The following is a 19,722-nucleotide window of genomic DNA, read 5'->3' on the forward strand; positions in this document are numbered from 1 at the left end:
TGCTCCACTTCTGATCCAGCTCCCTGCTGATGTGCCTGGGAAGGCGGCAGAGGACGGCCCAAAGGCTCAACAGCTGACCACTCTGAGGCCTGTCAGCAGGGGCCCAAGGTGCTGTCCACCTGCTGGGGCCTTTCCAGACTGTGACTTAAACGTCTCTTCCTCTGGCTGCTTATGTGAATCCTTTATCAGGCACCAGCTGATTAAATACAGCGTTTCACTGAGTCCTGCGAGCTGCCTTGCAAAAGCACCAAATCCAAGGAGGGGGCGATGGGAACCCCAATTTGGAGCTGGCTAGCGACCAAGCCTGGAGAGGGGGGAGATAGTTTTGTGAGACTGAGCCCTCAACCATGTGACACTATCTCCAGGTAGACAGTGTCAGAACAGAATCAGAGACAAACCAAGGTGGGCTGGGCCGGGGCTGGAGCCATTGGTTCTGTCTGTTCGAGGATGTAAGGATCAGACTACTATCACCAACCAGCTTCGGCTAAACCCAGAGGCAGCTACTGTCTCAGAGACCTGGGGCAGACAAGCGCTCTCCAGGGCAGGCCAAAGCAAGGCCCCAGTAAGCAGGACACGCCTGATCCCAGGGCTGGTGCTATTTGCTTCTGATTCTGTCTGCTCCTGCTGTGAGTGGACTCCTGTGTGCAGAGGAGACAGGTGGCTCCTGGGAGCAGGTAAGGTCGAGCAACCATCAGGAGCCTGAGCGTCAGCACCCAGGAGGCCTCCAGACAGCTGGCACGAAACGATGCCCAAAGGTCTGGATAAAGGGGGAACAGCTTGTTTTCTGAACACAGGAGTGAAATAGTGGCCGAGCCCTGACCTTGGAGGCTTGCCAATCAAGCAGACCAGACACAGCATTTTACCTCCACAGCAGGAACCAGAGAGCCTATCTGACAATGATTACACAGCAGCACTTAGTCTGCAGATAGCGTTAATCTGGGTAATTCAGACCCAGCAAATCTGTGGCCTCCGTTACTCACGTTGTTGGACTCCATCAATTAAAACACAGGGTGCCTGCCAATCTTTCCCTGGTGCTGTGTAACAGAACTTCTCTTGTTTTTTTTTTTTTTTGTTTTTTTTTTGAATGCAAATTCATTCATGCCTGGCTGCACCCACCCACCCACCCACCCACCCCTCCACTTAACAAACACCCAAGCAAACAGAACACATCGCAGATCCCTGCTGTTTCCGGTGTCATCTTTTCCATCTCCTCTGATTCCTTGCAAATGCGAAAAATAAAGAAGGTGGTTAGAGTTATTCTGGTGCCAAAGAATGTTCTAGAAAGAAATGCACAGCTCACATGCACTAAATAACTAGCAAAAAGACAAAGGATGGAGAAAGGGGGAGAACGGGATGGCGGAGAGAAAGCCTGCGTCCCGGCTGCCTGGGGTTGACCTACACCATGGGATGCTCCCCAGACGGCGAAAGTAGCCCCCAGAAACGTAGGTACCTTGGCATGGGAGCGCAGGAGCTGCAGGCCTCGGATTCGGACCTCAGAGGCCGCAGTCATTTCCTCCAGCCCCTCCTGCCTCTGCCTCACCTACCCGCTCCTGCAGTTCTAAGAATTCTGAGTCCTGAGGGGGTGGGGCAGGTGGAGCCTGCCTTCGCCTGCTCTGCCGCTGTCACTGCCACCCCCGCCCCGCACACCCAGGTCTACATTCGCACTCCCGCCAAGTCCTGCGCTGCAGCCCCTCCCACCGGCTCCGGTTTGTCTGCCCACCGGACCCCGACCCCCTCCCACCGGCTCCGGTTTGTCTGCCCACCAGATCCCGACCCCCTCCCACCGGCTCCGGTTTGTCTGCCCACCAGACCCCGACCCCCTCCCACCGGCTCCGGTTTGTCTGCCCACCAGACCCCGACCCCAGGATTAGCGAAGCCAGGACCTCGAGAGCCCATGGCTCCACCGGTACAGCAGCTCGTGTGTTGTGCAACCACGAGCACGCGAGGAGCCTGAAACGTGGCTGGTCACCTGCTCGGCGCCCACCTCCCCACGCAGGCACCACGGGAGTGCGGGGCGCCCCTGGGCTGCGACGCAGGGGTGGGGGCCGCTGGTCCCTGTTCTGTCCCGGGTGCTCCCGCAGCATAGCACCTCCAGCTGCTTTCCTCGCCTGGCCCGGGGCAGAGCCGAGGCAGCGCCGAGGCAGCAGCACCCCTGTCGGGGTCTTAAGCCTGACTGTCCCCTGACCAGCAGGGGGCAGTACAAGCACTTCCCGACAAGGCAAACGGGAGAGGTAAGGTCCACGGGGCAAGCACACCACAGCAAACATCCGTGACTTCTGTCAAAGCAGGAACCACTTTATTGAGGAAGCGTGCAGGCTTATAAAGCTTATGAAGGACATGCGCAGTAGGGGAGCCAATCAGTGAAAAGGTCATGGCACAGGTGGCCCATGCACAGAGGCACCTTAAGCCAGGTATAGGGATCACGCACTGTCCATGTATCAGGAAATAAATCGGACCTATCCCTGCAGGTGGCCCCATGGCGCGGTTTAACCGCAGCGGCCGCAGACACGCCCCCTGATCCTCCGCCAGGCGCCATGCTGTTAGGAACTATTTTAGGCAATGCCCAACACACCCCATCCTTCCTCTCAGGTCAGTCTGAGCCCACACATCTTTGCATCCCATTTTCCAGATGGGACAGCTGAGGCTTACATCCAGGGTCAGCGCCACTAGCTCGCGTGTGTGCCTTCTCCCCACAGCTACCACATCGTCTAGAGCGGCCTCCAGGCGACAAGAGACCAGGAAGAGTCGCGATCGCGTGGCTTACGTCGGGGCGTCCCCAGGACGTGGGCCGGCTTGGTGGGGCTGGCCTGGGGCCGAGCCCTCGCACGGAGGCCGCTGCCAGGCCGGGGAGGGGCCGAAACGGCCTTTGATCCCAGGTCCATGCGGCTGGTTGAGAAGGCGGCCGGCGGGCACGGGGCGGGGCGCGCTCCTCCGACGGCTGAGCGGGAGGACGCGGCACGGAGAGGACGGCTCGCGGAGGACGCGCGGGCGGCAGGCATGGAGCGCCCCGTGCGAGTGAGGACCTGGGTGCGGGAGAACCGGGCCTCCTTCCAGCCCCCAGTCTGCAACAAGCTCCTGTGAGTCCCCGGCACTCCCAGCGCGTTCCGGGCGCGCTGCCGCCACTTCCCCCGTTGGCATCTTCACCTCCGGCTCCCTGGGGGGCTGCTCTCGCCGGGTTGGCGCGGGAGGGAAGGAGCGGCTGTTCCGGCTTCCGCCGCTCGGCGTGTTCCCGTTTTTGGGGCCTCAGCAGTGGGGACGGTGGCGGGCCCTTCTGAGGGTGGCGGGGCGAGGCGGCAGGTGCCGTCCTCCTGTCCTCCTCGGGGCTGGGAAACAGCTCTCCCATCCCAAGTGAAACCCGCGCACTTTGGGAGATCTCAGTTTTCAGGGCCCCAGAATGACAGCAGAACCTAGGTCTGGGGACAGCAGACACGGGCTTTACTGAGATCTGTCCCTGGAGGTCTTGTACATTGCTGTCACCAGGGTCTCTCTTTGCAGGTGCACACAGGCTAACGTCAGCACTACGCCCTGCCCAAGCCACTGTGCCAGCAGCCCCTCACAGGGCTGGCCCTTCCACTGCCACCTCTGTCCAGCACACCTCTGAGGCCCTCCCCTGAGGCCCTGTCATCTCCCTCCCTGGCCCTCAGCTCCATGTCTGGACCTCCCGTGCCTTGCAGATCCAAGCTCACCTTTGCAAGGGGCGAGGGGAGGATGCCTTAACCCACACAGCTACGGCCTCCTAGACTATGCCGGTGTTTTGCATCATCTCTTTTAATTGTCACAGTCACCCCGGAAGGTTGAGATTTACATAAGCCATTTCCCCAGTGTCACAGAGCTGGTGTGGATCATGCTGCAGACTCAGGCCCATGGAACAATTTGACTCCAAAGTCCTCACCTACTCTTGGTCCCTGTGCAAGACTGCCATGGTTAATGGTCAACGTCTACCCCTCCAGTAGATCTCAGTAAAGTTGGTTTAAACAAGCTTTTGGGGTTGCCTGGCAGGCGCCAGGCCAAGGCCAAACTCCCTGGCTGGTGCCCCTCTTGATCCAGCCTTCTTGCCATAGCTCCCCAGGACCACCCCCACCTGGCCAGGACCCCTGGGCTTCCAGGGTGGGGGGCTCTGCACCCAGCTGTCCCCTCCTAAGCACCCTATAGCTTCTCTCCACTCCCTGAATCCCTGTGCAGCTTTTAGTCCTTCCTGGCTCAGCACGGCCCCAGCCACCTCCTCCTGCCCTGAAACCCTGTCTGTATTTTCAGACATGGGGCAGGATATCTGTGTGTGTCTCGTTCACTGGGCCCTACCCCCTAAAAGGGAAGGAAGAGAGAAACTATCCCCTCCTGTCCCCATGCCCACCCTCAACAAGACAACACTAGTGGGGGGATCCCGACCCCAGGCCCTCCCCCTAAACATCCCATCGTCACCAACACAGGCAGCTTCTACACTCCATGACCCAAGCACGCCCAGCCCCAGCACCTCGCCTGCTCCGGGGAAAGCCCTCACCCTCCCGGTAGCGGGGTCACCTGACAAGACCCTGAGGCCCCACCTGGACACATCCCACCACTCCCTGTGCAGGATGGGGCAGGGGCAGGGGGTGTTTGCTGTGCAGGGTGACAGGACACCGGCTGTGTGCTATCTGTGTGCACCGCAGACAGGGCACGGGCCTGGAGTCAGGGAGGCTGGACCCCACTCAGGTTCTGTCATTCCTGGCAACATCACCCTCTCTGAGCTTAAGTCCGCTGTTAGTAAGAGAGCTGTGTTAGGTTTACTTTATCAAACACTTAACTAGGGCTGATTCTGTATGCCAAGCCCTGTTGTACAAACTCCCAAGTAGTAACGCATGTCACCCATTTAACTCTACAAAATAAGAGCAGTCTTCCATTTCACAGGTGAGAAAACCGAGGCCCAGCAAGGTTAAGTCATGTGCCCAAGGTTGGAGGAAGAGCCAGCTCCGGGGCTTGTGGTTTTAAATGCCTGCCACACTGGCTCACTGCTATCTGAGGCCTCCGTTGGATGTCGCATTCTCTGAGTCCCCAGAGCCAGCCCTCCGGCCCCTGGAGAACGGAAGGCCCATAATCAGCCAGCTGCTGAATGGGCCTCAGTTGCCCTCCTGGAATTCGGGATCCTGAGCACCACCCAGGAGTCCTAGGTGATGGAGTGACAAATCTGTTACCAAGCTGTTCCCCCTGTTGGGTCACTGGGGGTGAGGGTCCCATTCACAGACATTCAGAGGCACCGTGTGCACCCTGGGGACAAGGGGGTAAGGCACAGAACAGTGATGCAGAAGCAGGCTCCCTCTCCCCTCACCCCAGGGACTGACTCCGGACCTTCCCCTGTTTGTCCATTGCAGGCACCAGGAGCAGCTCAAAATCATGTTCGTGGGGGGGCCCAACACCAGGAAGGACTATCACATCGAGGAGGGTGAGGAGGTAGGCTCGCTGCCCCTGGGAGGGAGGGGCCAGGGCTTGTGGACTGGACGAGGGGAGGCGTGGGCGGGGAGGGGCACACAGGGACGCTCCCCCCAGAATGTGAGCAGGTGAACTCTGCTGGTGGGGCCCCTGTGCTGAGATTGCCTGTGGCTGCCCCTGCTCTCTGTGTGCTGCCCTGGTCCCCTCCCCCAGCCTGAACAGGCACACTTGGCCTCCAAGATGAGCCCCAGCGCCTAGGGGACCTTGTACTCTTCTTCTGGTCTTGGGAGCTGTTTGCTGTCCTGCAGGCGGGGCCAGGGTGCAGGAGGACACAGTGGGCGTGGGCTGGGATGAGGAGAGGGGGCTGAGAGGAGCAGGTGGTGGAGGGAGGGGTGTGGGGAGGGAGAGGAGCTGAGGTAGGGGCTGGGGGCTCCTCTGTCCCCAGAGGGTGCCAAGAGATGTGTGACTGGGGGAGGGGAGAGTGAGGGAATTTGCCAGGGGCACTGTTTTGTACCTTGAATTTTGAACCGTGTCTCCTCTACCTACCCAAAAGTAAATAAACAAAAGCCACACACAGCAGAAAAGGTGGGCCCCTAAGGAGCGACACAGCTGTGAGGGTCCCGGTGGAAAGGACCTGTGGCAGGGCTCCGTGTGACCGTCGTGCAGGGGGCCACGCTGATTCTGAGGTCGGAGGTCCAGAGTACAGGTCCACCCCAGCTCTGCCGTCCCCAGCCTCGGCCTGCAGCGAGCAGGAGTGCGGCTCTTTGAACAGCTCGTCAGCGAGCAGTGTGTGCCAAGGACACGCAGGCAGCGTGGGCAGAGCCTCGGCAGAGCTGGCCTCCCCCGCACCCGGAGGAGCCCATTTTCCTCTGTGGAAAAATTGCGACGTGGTGGGACAGGAGGGGCTTGCACAGCACGCAGACGCCAGGCCGTCCCACAGGCTTCCGTGGTCTCAGTGCCCACCCCTCCTGTCTCTCTCTCTGCTTCCTGCCCTTCTTGTTCCTCCCATCTTTGCCACGTGCCCCTTGTGGCTCCTCCACGCCCCGCAGGGGCCAGGAGTCCACGGAGGGGCCAGCTGGCCCATACCCTGGCTCAGCTGGTGGCTGAGGAGCGAGGAGGGCCGGCCTGTCCAGTGTCTGCACCCTGCTGGGTGGCTCAGGGGGCTAGGAGGAGTCTGGCTGGAGGTGGGTTTATGATGGCTTGGTCCCACCCTACAGGGAAATGTCCCTACCATAGCCCTGCGGAGGCCTTGGAGTTGGGGGCCAGCAGCTGGGGGCCACGGAGCCCCTCAGCCCTGGGTTCCAGTCACACCTCATACCGACCGAGACCAACGTTCTTCACTCAGCTCAGCCTCTGCGATAGCCATCCAGGGGCCGGGGCCACACACGGCCTTCTCCACCTCTTTCCTGCTGGGGCCCTGGGGCCCTGCTGGGAGGTGGGTGAACCTCTCACTAATCACGTGGTCTTTGCTTGCATGTGAAAAGCAGAGCAACAAGGCAGGCATGAGAGAGAGAGAGAGAGAGAGAGAACGCTTTTCCATTGCTGGTTCAAATGGAACAGCCAAGGCTGAGCCAGGCCAAACCCGAATCTCATTCTGGTCTCCCCTGTGGGCGGGAGGGGCTGAAATACTTGGGCCATCGTGCACTGCCTTTCGAGGCCCGTTAGCTGGATGGGAAGCAGAGCATCCTGGACTTGAACTGGCCTTCCGTTGTGGGATGCCAGCCTCGCAAGTGGCAGCTCATCCCACTGAACCACAACCTGGGCCACAGCCATCGGTGGTGGGCAGCCTACGTCACATCCCCTGTCCGAGCCTTTCCCAGGAGCCCCTGGGCCAGCCCCCCCTGCCTGGTACGAGGATTCAGTGTGTGTGGAGGGGGTGCGTGACACGCACTGCTTCCCGGCGCCTGCCTGTGGGGCCTGGACGCCAGACTCGATTCAATATCTGCCGGAGCGGTACAGTTAATCTTCTCGCTCGCCCAGGGCCCCGAATGTCATTACTGCCAAGCAAGCACAATTCCTTTCGGATTGCCTGCGGCTGTTGGGGATTTTCTGCTGCTCCCTGATCTGTGCCTCTGCTCCAGGCCGGGCCTGGCCCTCAGCACAAGGAAGGCCCCTGGGCAGGGGACAGAATTCTGCTTCCTTCTGACATTTTGTTTCAGGGCCACGAATACTTGGTAGCCTGCCCAGAAGGGTTTGAATCTGGCTCATCGGCCACTCCAGACTCCCCACTCCCGACTTTCCTTGATCATGGCCCCCTCACCAGATCTCTGTCCCCTCCCCCTTGGAAAGACCCAGGACACACACACACACACACACACACACACACACACACCCAGGCGTAGGGGGAGGGGAATGAGGGCATGCTGACTTGCTCCCTATAAGGAAACCTTGTGGTTTTTTTCTTATATGTATTAAGTAATATTTTTGAGATTTTAATAATGAAAGTAAATATTGTTCATTGTGGAAAACATGAGAAATATAGAAAAATAAAGTTTTCATCAGTCATCTCTCTACCACTCAAGGGGACCCCTGTGAACACGTGGCATACATCAGTCTGTACGCAATTAGGGTACTGCTGGGCAGAGTTGTGAATCTCATTTTAACATTGTCATTTCCCCATTTTTATGAAGTTATTTCAAAACAGCTTTAATGGCTCCATGACATTCCATATTTTGAATCCACCATCAAATATCTGATTTCCCTTATTAGTGTTATCTTTGTAATCCCCACCATCGCTGAAGTATTGGCTGGAGGTGTGCTGAGTGCTTGCTGTGTGCTGGTGCCTTCACAACAACCTTCTAAGCAGATACTCTCCTGTTAGAGATGAGGAAGCAGGCACAGAAGAGCCCGCTGAGGGGCGGGCCCTGTGGTGCAGTGGGTTAGCCACTGCCTGCAATGCATCCCATATGGTCACCAGTTCAAGTCCCGGCTGTTCCACTTCCCGTTCAGCTCCCTGTTAATGTGCCTAGGGAAGCAATGGCAGATGGTTCAAATGCTTGGGCCCCTGCCACCCACATGGGAGACCCAGATGAAGGTCCTGGCTCCTGGCTTCGGACTGGCTGTTGTGGCCATTTCTTTCTCTTCCTCTCTATATGTAACTCTGTCTTTTGAGTAAATACATAAGTCTTTGAAAGAAAGGCTAATTGAATCAACCAAGGGCACACAGCCTGCTGGCAGGGCTGGGGGCCAGGTCGGATGATGCTGGACCTGCTTTGACCAACGCACTGCGTTCAAACGGCCTTGTCAACACCAGGGTTCTGAGGGTGAAGTCTGCGCTCAAGGGTGAGGGGGCTTTCCCGGTGTTAGTGCAGTGGCCTGTGTCCCAAGGAACCCTACAGGCTGTGAGCTCCGAGCCTGTTGCCCTTGGAGAGCTGTCAGTGGCGCCTGGGGCAGACGGCAGAGCCAGGTTTCTCAAGGTTGTGTGAGCTCAGTTCGATTTCTCGGCCATGTTGTGACAAGAGATTCTAACTCCTTACGGAATACTAACTACTGCTATTATTAGCACCGCCCCTTCAGCCGTGTGTGTGTGGGCTTTTAACACCCATGCGGCGTGTGACCGGCGGCTGGAGACCGTGTCTGCCCCCTCCTGGCCCCAGGGCTGCTCGTGTCCAGCACGCACCCCACCCCCACCCCCACAGACTCCCGAGAGAGAGAGAAACCCCAGATGCATCTTCTGAGAAAGCGGTTTATTACAGATCTGTCAGGAGATGGGGAAAAGCAACAAAACCCACCCCCATCTCGCTCGTCGGACAGGGCCCTGGGAATTTACGGCGTCAGGTCACAGCAACACCTCCAAGCCACAGCAGGTGGAACAGGGCAGGTGCAGAGGAAAGGGCGCAGAGAGGCCTCTGAGCATGCGCACTAGAGGACCAAACATTTTCACGCGCCGCGTGCTCCAAGATGGCGGCTGAAAGGCCGCGGGACAGGGCTGGGTTCACCCGGCCATGAGCCGCAGGCAGCTGTCGGGCCGACAGCGTTGTTCTGCACGGGCTCCAGTCATGATTTTGGCTACAGCCGGTCCTGCTCAGTTTTATCAGGGACAGCATAGCAGATTTTTAGCAAAGACAACTATTATGGGATAGCACTTTAGAGGGTGAGCAGTTGACGGCTGAGGCAGCAAGCGGAGGGATCAGCCTGCTTGATTGCCCGGGGATTCGGTCTCAGCAAACGCGGTAACCAGGGTCTTGGGTGGAATTGGAGAAAGGCAGGCAGAGATCCCTGGAGCGCGCACAGCCCCAGCCCACCCTAGGCTGCCAGTCTCCGCAGCCTCCCCCTGGGACGTCCTGGTGGCCAGAGGAAGTGACACCTGTCCCTAGCCACACCCAAACTACCCAGCTATGTGACCTCAGGCGAGTTGCTTTACTCTCTGAGCCTCAGTTTTCTTTTCTGCAGAATGGGGCTGAGATTATCTCTGGAAGTTGTGTCAGGATTTCTGACCCCACAAACGGAAGGGCCTGGCATAGCCGCTGGCACACAGCAGAGGGGCGGCGGTTCCCCTCACGTGCCGGCTGGGCCCCAGCCCACTCTTCCATCCTGGGACCTCTGCTGATCGCTTGGTGTTTGAGAGGTGGTCTCTTTGTGTCCTGGCACTCCTGTCCGTGGCCTGTGTCAGGGGAGACGGAGCTGCTTGCGAACTCCGAGGCCTTCGAGAAGTTTCTCAGGTGCCCTGGGCAGTGGCTAAGGACCTGGGAGACTGAGCAGTGAGGGGCTGAGCTTTTTGCTGTCCCACAGGTGTTTTACCAGCTGGAGGGCGACATGGTTCTTCGAGTCCTGGAACGCGGGCAGCACCGGGATGTGGTCATTCGGCAGGGAGAGGTGAGGCTGGGACGGCGGGCGGCCGGAACGGGCCCCACCCTGGCCTCACAGATCTCGTCCCCCACTTCCCTTGCCTGTGCACCCCCAGGCTCCTCCTTCAGGATGCCCCGTCCGCAGCACAGCCCAGCATTGCCTTGGGTTCCCTGGTCAGAGGCGGGGCAGAGAGCAGGACCTGGGGGATAGGCAGTGCCCGTGCCACCACCCTGTGGGTCAGCTGCGGGTGCCCGGGAGGTTGTGGGCACTCAGGTCTCCTCCTGCAGATATTCCTCCTGCCTGCCCGCGTGCCGCACTCCCCACAGAGGTTTGCCAACACCGTGGGGCTGGTGATTGAGCGGAGGCGGCTGGAGACTGAGCTAGATGGGCTCAGGTAAGTGCTCCTGTCTCGTTGGCCGGGGCAGAGAGAGGGCAAGGGGCAAGCACGAAGGGGTACAGCTCAACCCTGCAGCTGAAAGAACCCTAGATAGACTTGAGAAAGCGCTTGCTGGCTGCAGTGGGGGCAGGGGAGGTCCTGCATTTGCTGGCTGATGGGAGAGCGGGGGTTGGATGTCAGGGGATGGGCGAGGATGCTGTGTCCCCCTGGGAGCCAGAATCAGCACCTGTGCTTTCTGCATGGGGTCTGTGGGGAGGGGTGGGATGTAGAAAAGGAGGTAGGTAGGGGATGCCAAAGCCAGAACCCCCTACTCCAGTGCGGCTGGGACCAGCGCTGCTTCCCCCAGCCTCGGCCCCCAGAGTTCAGAGGGCGCCCTCAGCGCCTCCCTCTGCTGGTGCTTCCAGCCCAGCTCGTGCCTCAGTGAGCGCTGACATCTGGACAGCACCTGCTAGGTGCCCTGTGTTTCTCCCTTTGATGCTCCAGCCATTTCAGAGGGCAGGGGCCTGCCCATCCAGACTCTAGGGGTGAAGAAGCTGGGCACAGGGATGTTCAGTTTGCTAGGGTGTGGCGTGCCAGCGCTGGCCTCGCAGAGAAATATGAAGTCCGGCCAGGACGGTAGAGAGCCAGCCCCGAGGAGGCCACAGCTGTGGTTCCCATTGGGTTCTCATCCGTTGCCCAATGATTATCCCCTGAAAGGGGAAAGCAGCAATAGTTATGGGGAATAAAGACTTTCCCAAGGGCTAACGTGCTTTTTAAAATTTTTTTCCCCAAGACAAATTTCCCACTGGGTCACGGAGACAGGGGATCCTGGCTCACATCTACTATAATGGGCGCTTTTTACTGCTTCCTTCTTCTCAGGTTATATGCATCCACTCTCAAAATAACTTACCACTGGCCGGCGCCGCGGCTCACTAGGCTAATCCTCCACCTTGCGGCGCCGGCACACCGGGTTCTAGTCCCGTTCGGGGTGCCGGATTCTGTCCCGGTTGCCCCTCTTCCAGGCCAGCTCTCTGCTGTGGCCCAGCAGTGCAGTGGAGGATGGCCCAAGTGCTTGGGCCCTGTACCCCATGGGAGACCAGGAGAAGCACCTGGCTCCTGCCATCGGATCAGCGCGGTGCGCCGGCCGCAGCGCGCGGGCCGTGGCGGCCATTGGAGGGTGAACCAACGGCAAAGGAAGACCTTTCTCTCTGTCTCTCTCTCTCACTGTCCACTCTGCCTGTCAAAAAGAAAAGAAAAAAAAAATAACTTACCACTGAAAGGGTGATTTTTTTTTAGATTTATTTATTTGAATGTAGAGAGAGAGGAGAGGGAGAGAGCGCGCGAGAGCAAGAACGAGAGCGAGAGAGAATCGATCTTCCATCCACTGGTTCACTCCCCACGTGGTGGTAATGACCAGGCCTGGGCCAGGCTGAAGCCAAGAGCCAGGAGCTTCATCTGGGTCTCCCACGTGGGCAGCAGGGGCCCAAGACTTGGACCATCTTCTGCCATTAGCAGGAAGCTGGGTTGGACATGGAGTAGCGGGGACACAGACCATTGCCCGTGTGGAAGCCAGTGTCACAGGTGGCGGATGACTTGCTACACCATAATGCCAGCTCCAGGGTGACTTTTGTGATGTGAACATCTCAATAAAACTAAATAATAATCAAAGAGGGGCACATAAAGTCATCCCACCATTAAACCTCAGGAAGCGCCTACACTCCCAGCTTTTTTTTTTTTTTTTTTTTTTTTTCTGTGCAAATCCATGCCTACAACAGTGCAGGCTTGCTGCATGCATGGCTGGAGTTTTGGCTTTTTCTTTACTGAAAAGACTCTTGAGTATTTTTTATATTAGTGACTCTTTAAAAAAGAAAGACACTGCTGCAGAATAAGCTACTGCATGTGAGTGTGTCGTGAAGACTGCTACCCGGCCTCACATTCTAAAGGCGATTTCTCATCTGGGCCTTTCTTAGGGCATCTTCATGATGGAAAGGACGGTGTCCTCAATAACATTTTATAGCAATGCAATAATGGCTTTCCTCGTGCTGCTTTGACCTTTAATAAAAGCCAGGGATGTGACATCACAATGCCACTCCGACACTTTCTGGTGGCCAGCTCCATCCCAGGACAGAGCTTAGGTGGCTGGGACCACCGCACTAATGGGACTGCTCTCGTTTTCAGGAGGAATTGAAGAGCTGTCCTGGGAGCTGGGTCCCAGGAGTTACAGCCATTCCCAATGTCCCCCTCCTCCCCCCATGCTGCCAGGCGTTCCCTAGGCCAAAGGAGCTTGCTGAGCTGGGCAGGGGATATGGGTGGGTTCCAGGGTGCACCGAACGCTGCGTGGGCAATGCTCATGGGCCTTCCCCCAGGGCAGGAGCCCAGCGATTTGCAACCCTGACCCTGAAAGGAAAGAACCCCCATTGAGGGGGCTGCCGCCTCACGTTGGCTTCTGAAGTTTCTGGGTCCTCTGGCCCAGAGCACCGCAGGCGGGCACAGCTTCTGGCTGCTGGCCCTGGGTTCGGGCTTATCCTCAGCTTGCTGTTTGGGAAAAGCAAACACTTGGATTAGCTGTGCGCTAAGCTTCTGTCTTAGACCTAGCCTGCTGCTGCCAGCCCGAGCTGTGTAATCCCTGCCAACAGCCCGCTCCTCTGAGCCTGCTCTGACAGTGGTCAGGTTTGGGGAGCCCGGCAGAGGTGGGCAGTGAAAGGGCTCTGTGGATAGCGGCGCCCGTCATGGTGGGCCAGGAGGGCACAGGTGTGCTCCTGGAGGAGCTGGCTGGAGGTGAGCAGGGCTGGCCGCTCCCGGGGGTAAAGCAGCTGTGCGGGGCCCAGCCCAGAGGCCTTCAGGCAGAGCCAGCCCTGAGCCGCCCAGATGGGGAGCAGGCTTGCCCGTCCTCTGCTCTGCAGGTACTACGTGGAGGACTCCTTGGACGTCCTGTATGAGAAGTGGTTCTACTGCAAGGACCTTGGCACGCAGCTGGCGCCCATCATCCAGGAGTGAGCCCCCAGCCCTGCCCCTTAACGTCTGGATGCTTCGTGTCAGCACCTGCTGGTCTGAAGCTGTCACACCTGGGAATTAGGGAGACAGTCTCCCCTGGGGGGTGTGGTGGGGATGGAGCACCCACTGGGAAGGGTAGAGGGGTGTTCCCTGGGGTGGGAGGGAAAGGATGGTAGGTGTACAGTGAGGTGTGTGAGGGCCCCGTGAGTGTGTGTGTGTGAACATGTGTGTCGCCCTGGCAGCTCCCATGGGGACGCCCACTATACCTGGCCTCCACTTGTCCCTGCAGGTTCTTCCGCTCTGAGCAGTACAGAACAGGAAAGCCCATCCCTGGTGAGGCCGCTGGGACCCAGCCAGACCAGTCCCTCTTCCCTCCTCCCTCCCCACTTCCCCAGACTAGCTTGGGTCTCAGCCCTGGTCCTGGGGAGTCCCTTTCTGAGTACTCTGGCCAGTCCTCAAGACTCGGAAGATGGCTGCCTGGTCATCAAGCTGGGCCCAGAACCCATTCTGGTGGTTGAGAGCAGGCACCCCTGGGGCCAAGCCCGCTAGGGCTGGGAGGGCTGGGAGGGCTGGGCCCAGAAGACACTGACCAAGCCATGCCACGTGCAGAGCAGCTGCTCAAGGAGCCGCCGTTCCCTCTGAGCACACGGCCCGTCATGGAGCCCATGTCCCTGGAGGCCTGGCTGGACAGCCACCGCAGCCAGCTGCAGGCAGGCACGCCCCTCAGCCTGTTTGGGGACACCTATGAGACCCAGGTAATGCAGCCCTGGCCATCCAGGGCATCCACCCAGAGCCCCGGGAAATGGGAATGAGCTATGCTTTCATGCTGCATGCACACTCACACACACACATACTCTCAAACATACACACGTACTTACTCACACACACACAATCCTGGAGGTTGGGGGCTTGAGCTCAGCCCTGCCTCCTTCCTCCCCGACTCAGGGAGCCTTGACTTTGCTATGAGTAGAAGTCTGTGCAGGCCACACGGTCCCATGCTGTCCTTGTCTGCTTTCAGAGCAAGGGTTTGCCCCGTTGAGTGACAGCCTCCTGGGGGTCTGAAGTGTTCCCCCTGCTAGGAATTCCTGAGCCTTTGGTCAGTCATAGCGGTGGAAGCCAGAATGGGGAGAGGTGTCTGGGGTGAGGGTCGGGTGGAGAGGTGCAGAGAGAGAGACCCAAACCAAGCTGACCTTTCTCTTAGCATTGACTGGAGCGCCTCCTGTGTTTCTGGCTTTGGTAGGAGAGTAGGGTAGAGTTACTACCTCCGAAAGTGTCCCGTGTGGTCAAGGAGATGGATGAGTTCATCAACTGTTGCTAAAATCATGTGATAGATTATCTGATAGAGAAACTACTGGAAGCCCTAGGATGATAAAGGAGGGCTCCAGGCTGGGAAGGCTTCTTGGAGGAAGTGATGGGCAAGTTGAGCTTTAAAGCTGTTGTAGGAGTTTGCAAGAGGTTGAGAGGGAGTTGGAGCGAGTGTTCTAGCTGCATGGCATGGAGGCTTGGCTTAGCTTGGCACTGCAAGCTGCTGAGGTTGGCGGGTGCCAGGGTGGGAGGCTGGTAGACTACAGCTCAGTGGGCAGGGCGGCAGGGCAGGGCAGGGTGGGCGGAGACCACAGGGCTTCTGCAGGGACAAGTCTTGGGAAAACCACTATACACGGGAGTGGGAGGGCTCTGGAGGGCAGGCTGGTCTTGCCCTGTGCTTACGATTTGCCACCATGCATCCTGGGCACCCGGACTCAGCCACCCCACGCAGGCTGCTGCCCGGCCTGCCCTGTGGTTCTGCCAGGGATGAGCTGAGCCTAGGCAGGGCTGAGAGAGTGAAGCATGCGCCAGGAAGCCCTTCCACTCCCTCCCCACAGTGTCGTCACTCCCCTGCTCCTACCCACTTTAGTTTACACTGACAACCTCCCTGAGGCCGTTCTGGGCCATCAGGAGCATGGCCCCTACCCAGCAGCTGCAGGTTCCCAGGCCTGTGCAGGTCAGAGAAGCCACAGCCTCACTCTGCTCACCCCCTCATCCCCTTGGGCCTCACTCATAACATCTCACAGGGGAAGGGGGGCACCCCGTGGAGATTGGATGGCCCCGTTGTGCACTGGTGGGCATACCTTCATGGGAACATGCGTCAAGACCCCGGGGCATGTGCATGTGAAGGGTGGGTAGCAGGTGGGCAGCTGACAGGGAGGTCTGCAGCCCTATGGCCTTCCTTTTGGTCCTGGACTCTGCTCAGCACATGGTGGGGGGCTGTGGTACAGGCCCCACTCCTGCCCCACTCAGGACTGGTGTCTGGGAGCCAGGTTCAAAACCCTTCACCCGTATAGGGCAGACAGCACCAGAAAGACCCATGTCACCTCCCCCCAGGTCACCGCCCATGGACATGGCAACAGCCAAGGCCCGAGACTGGATGTGGATGTGTGGCTGTGGCAGCTGGCAAGTGGGCCCGGGGAGGGGAGGGTTGCTTGGCTTCCTGTCTGTGGGGATCAGGCTGCCCTGCCCCCTGGGGCCTCCTGACCAGGGGCGAACTCAGGGCTGTTCAGACTTTGCTGAAGCCCCGCAGCTCCACGAAGCTCCTGCTCCTCTATCCTAGGAGGGCTCCTCAGTGGTGATGATGGGAGACAAGCGCCTGAGCCTAAGCCCAGACGACAGCCTGCTGGTGCCAGCAGGGACTGCGTGAGTCCACGGGGAGGACTCCCCCCACAAGCTGTGGGAACACCCTCCTTAACCTGGGATCCTCAGGGTCCCCTCTGTGTCTCCACAGGTATGTCTGGGAGCGAGCCCAGGGCTCTGTGGCCCTGTCTGTGACCCAGGACCCTGCCTGCAAGAAGGCCCTGGAGTGACCCACTCCGGCCACGGGGCATCTGAGCGCCACCTGCCAAATGACTTCTCCCCGTGCTGCTGCTGAGCCCTCCCCGGGCCCCACACGGGCCCTGTCCTTGTCCTCCTTCCTCCTGCATTCTCAGCCCTGGGTGCAGCAGCTCCGCTTCTCCTCTCACAGCCCCCACCCCCACCCCTGCAGCCAGCTGCGCCCCATCCCGCTGGCCGCACAGGCTCAGCACAGCACTCGATAATCCCTTCCTGTGCACAGGCGGCAGGCCGTGTGCGCCTGTGACCATGTCCCTGCGTGAGCACAGCCGGTCCTCTCTGTGTCCCCAGTCCGTGTCTGGTCCAGGGAGCGCAGCCGAGGTTCTCTCTGGGCCTCCTTCTCCATGCCCGTGTATTCTTCCTTATGTAACTTTTAACAAGTCACTCCTGTCTTCTCTCCCAGTAACAGGAGTCATCTGTGCTAATGGTAGAAAACAGAAATGCATAAAAACACAAAATCAGGCCAGCGCCGTGGCTCACTAGGCTAATCCTCCGCCTGCGGCGCTGGCACCCCGGGTTCTAGTCCCAGTCGGGGTGCCGGATTCTGTCCCGGCTGCTCCTTTTCCAGTCCAGCTCTCTTCTGTGGCCCGGGAGTGCAGTGGAGGATGGCCCAAGTACTTGGGCCCTGCACCTGCAAGGGAGACCAGGAGGAAGCACCTGGCTCCTTGCTACGGATCAGTGCGGTGCGCTGGCCGCAGTGCGCTGGCCGAAGTGGCCATTGGGGAGTGAACCAACAGAAAAAGGAAGACCTTTCTCTCTGTCTCTCTCTCACTGTCCACTCTGCCTGTCAAAAAAAAAAAAAAAAAAAAAACAAAAAACACACACACACACCAAAATCCTTGCCTCCAGAGTTCGCTGTTAATACCCAAAGGCTGCTCAGCCTGAAAGGGGCACAAAGGGGAAAGGGTGTATGTGACCCCCGGCCACCACCACCTCCTAGGCACAAAGACCCAAGAGTGCTCCCTGGGCTGCTGGAGGGTCCCAGAAGCATGGGGTGGCTGCCTGTGGACAGAACAGGTGCCAGCTCGGAGCCAAGCTTCCATAGAAGAGAACTTGAGCCCCAGCTTGGAGGGTCACTGCTTTGGTAAGACACTTCTGACGGGCAGAGGGAGCCCTGGCTTTGCTGAAAGGGCTTCTGGCCCTGAGGGACGCTGGGACCCTCACCCGCCTCCCTGTCCCAAAGGGTTTTCCTGTCCTGCAAGCAAAGAAGAAAGAAGACGAGCCTCCTCCACCACCATGGGTCTCAGGCCGCCCGGGCAGAGCCTGGCTTGCTTGGGCTGCTGCAATGTGAGGCCCTCGCAGGAGCGGCGAACCCCGGAGTCAGAAGGCGAGGCCACGAGGAGGAGTTTATCCCTAGTGCCACGGATCCAGCCTCGGCCCAGCGGGAGGTGACAATCAGAGCTGCTGGTTCTCCGAACACAGGCTCTGTGCCAGGGAACCCCCTGGAAGTTTTCACATAACTGACCCCATGTTAGCCTCACAGCTTTCCAGGGAGCTGGTGGCACTTGATTCTACGGGTGAGGCTCAGACCCGTCTACATGTACACACAGAGCCCAGGGCAGGGGCAGGCCTGGAGGATCTGTGGGAGAGGGGCCAGTGGTCATGGGGTCTGAAACCTGGAGGCCTGGGCAGAGTGGGCAGTGCACAGCAGACTGTTGACGGCGGCCAGCTGGCACCTGGCCATGGTTATCAGGGCCTGTGGCCTTGTCTTGACCAACAGGATCAGGCAGTGGTCTCATGAGGACGCCTCACAGTGGACAGCACGTTCTGTTCCTTGTCCAGAGCTCACTGCGGTCTCCTGTTTTCCCTGCTGCCGTGAATGCTGGGCACAGGGACTGTTCTCACTGGTTGCCATGGTAGTAGGACCTTGGCAAGGCAGTCCTCTGCCTCTGAAACAGACTTCATCGTGCACATGGACTTGGGACCATGACAGACCTCAGAGCCACCGGGAAGGTTGCACTGCAGCAGGCCTGGGGCACAGGGTTAGTGGCTGAGCACCAATAGGCCGGGTTCTCGTGAGGCCACCAGCAGGATGGTGAGTGTCACTTGACCCTGCTCCTTCCTCTCCACAGTCCCTGTAGCCAGAGCTAGTGGACGAGGAGACCTCCAAAAATCTGTGGAAAATGGAATTAACTACAAGTTTAATTTGATGCAGAACAAAAATTGGAATCCATGCATAGCTTTCTGGTATGCATTTTCCATGAGCTTTTTGATAACCCCCCTCTTATAATGGGGGGCGTGGGGGCTATCAGGGAGTCACAGGGGTAGCTCCTGCCTTCAGGCCAGCCAGCTCTGACCACTCAGGGCTGCAGTGACTCCTCCCCCTCAGCCAGGGACATGGCCTCATGCAGAGGTCACTCGGGGTCCGGGGAGGAGGGAAGCAGGGAGGGCCATGAGACCTCCTTGGCCTGCCATGGAGGACTGGGTGCTTCTGAGGAGAGCCCCAGGAGGCAGAGTCTGCACGGGTAGGGAGACCCCAGAACAGTCTCAGGCCATGGCCAGAGCCAGCCATGGCGGTCTGTCAGGACCCGAGCTCCCTCTGCCCCCTGGTCTCTTTGTCCTCCGCTCTCTCTGTGCCTTCTCTGCTATGCCGGTGCCCTTAGGAGAACTCCCCTGGCATCTTTGTCCCCAGCTGGGTCCTGCTGTGGTCTGTCCTGGGCCTGGTAGGAAACAGCTTGGCCCTCTTTCTCTGGACCCACAGGGCAGCCTTCCTGGTAAGCCTGGCCCTTGACTTTCTCCTGAGCATCAACCCGCCCACCACATGCTCCAACCACTCCTTCCCCCATGAGATCTAGCTAGTGGCTTGGGGCCACTGCCCACAAAGCCAACTCACTGTGCAATCCAACAGCCACACAGGCAGCCCGTGGCCGTCATGGGGCCCCCACGTGCTAGGCCAGGCCTTGGGGGGCGGGGTGGCTCTGGGGCATACCCTGCTCCTGACCACCTAGTCCGACCACTCGTGCCTCAGTGACAGGCTGGGCAAGAGCTCCTGGGCCTCTCCCCGGCACCAGGCTGTATGCGCTGTGGTGCTCCCTGCTGCTGACACTCCTCCTTAACCATCGTGAGCATAGGTCCTGGGGGGCAGGGCTGGCCGTGCCGGGAGCTGCCTGCACCATCTGCTTCTTGCCTGGCATCAGCTGTAGCGCGGCTGCCAGGGTCCCTGCCACACCTCACACATCCTCCTGCCACTCCTCACGGGCCCCTGGCTTCTGCCTACCTCAGCGGCATCCTGCAAGGCTGAGCGGGCTCCTAGCAGCCGTGTGCAGTGTCGGGGGGCCTTGCAGAAGGCAGATGACGTG

At 59.1% G+C, this 19,722-nt stretch overlaps 1 protein-coding gene across 2 annotated transcripts; it reads left to right on the plus strand.

Annotated features, from left to right (window-relative positions):
• The first annotated feature begins 2,923 nt into the window (after positions 1-2,923).
• HAAO (3-hydroxyanthranilate 3,4-dioxygenase) lies at positions 2,924-17,259 on the plus strand. 2 transcript variants are annotated; one of them, XM_002709739.6, is made up of 10 exons: positions 2,924-3,077; positions 5,346-5,424; positions 10,135-10,218; positions 10,479-10,585; positions 13,471-13,560; positions 13,851-13,894; positions 14,171-14,316; positions 15,923-15,991; positions 16,149-16,231; positions 16,320-17,259. In XM_002709739.6, exons 1-10 carry the CDS (start codon positions 2,998-3,000, stop codon positions 16,396-16,398), a joined length of 861 nt encoding a protein of 286 aa, XP_002709785.5. In that variant the 5' UTR covers positions 2,924-2,997; the 3' UTR covers positions 16,399-17,259. The 2 variants fall into 2 exon arrangements, with proteins under 2 accessions (XP_002709785.5, XP_008252691.4); XM_008254469.5 differs by lacking the exon at positions 15,923-15,991.
• Positions 17,260-19,722: the final 2,463 nt, after the last annotated feature.

Source organism: Oryctolagus cuniculus, chromosome 2 (assembly GCF_051225735.1).
Source record: "Oryctolagus cuniculus isolate XC-2025 breed Fujian yellow rabbit chromosome 2, ASM5122573v1, whole genome shotgun sequence".
Classification (NCBI taxonomy): Eukaryota; Metazoa; Chordata; class Mammalia; order Lagomorpha; family Leporidae; genus Oryctolagus; species Oryctolagus cuniculus.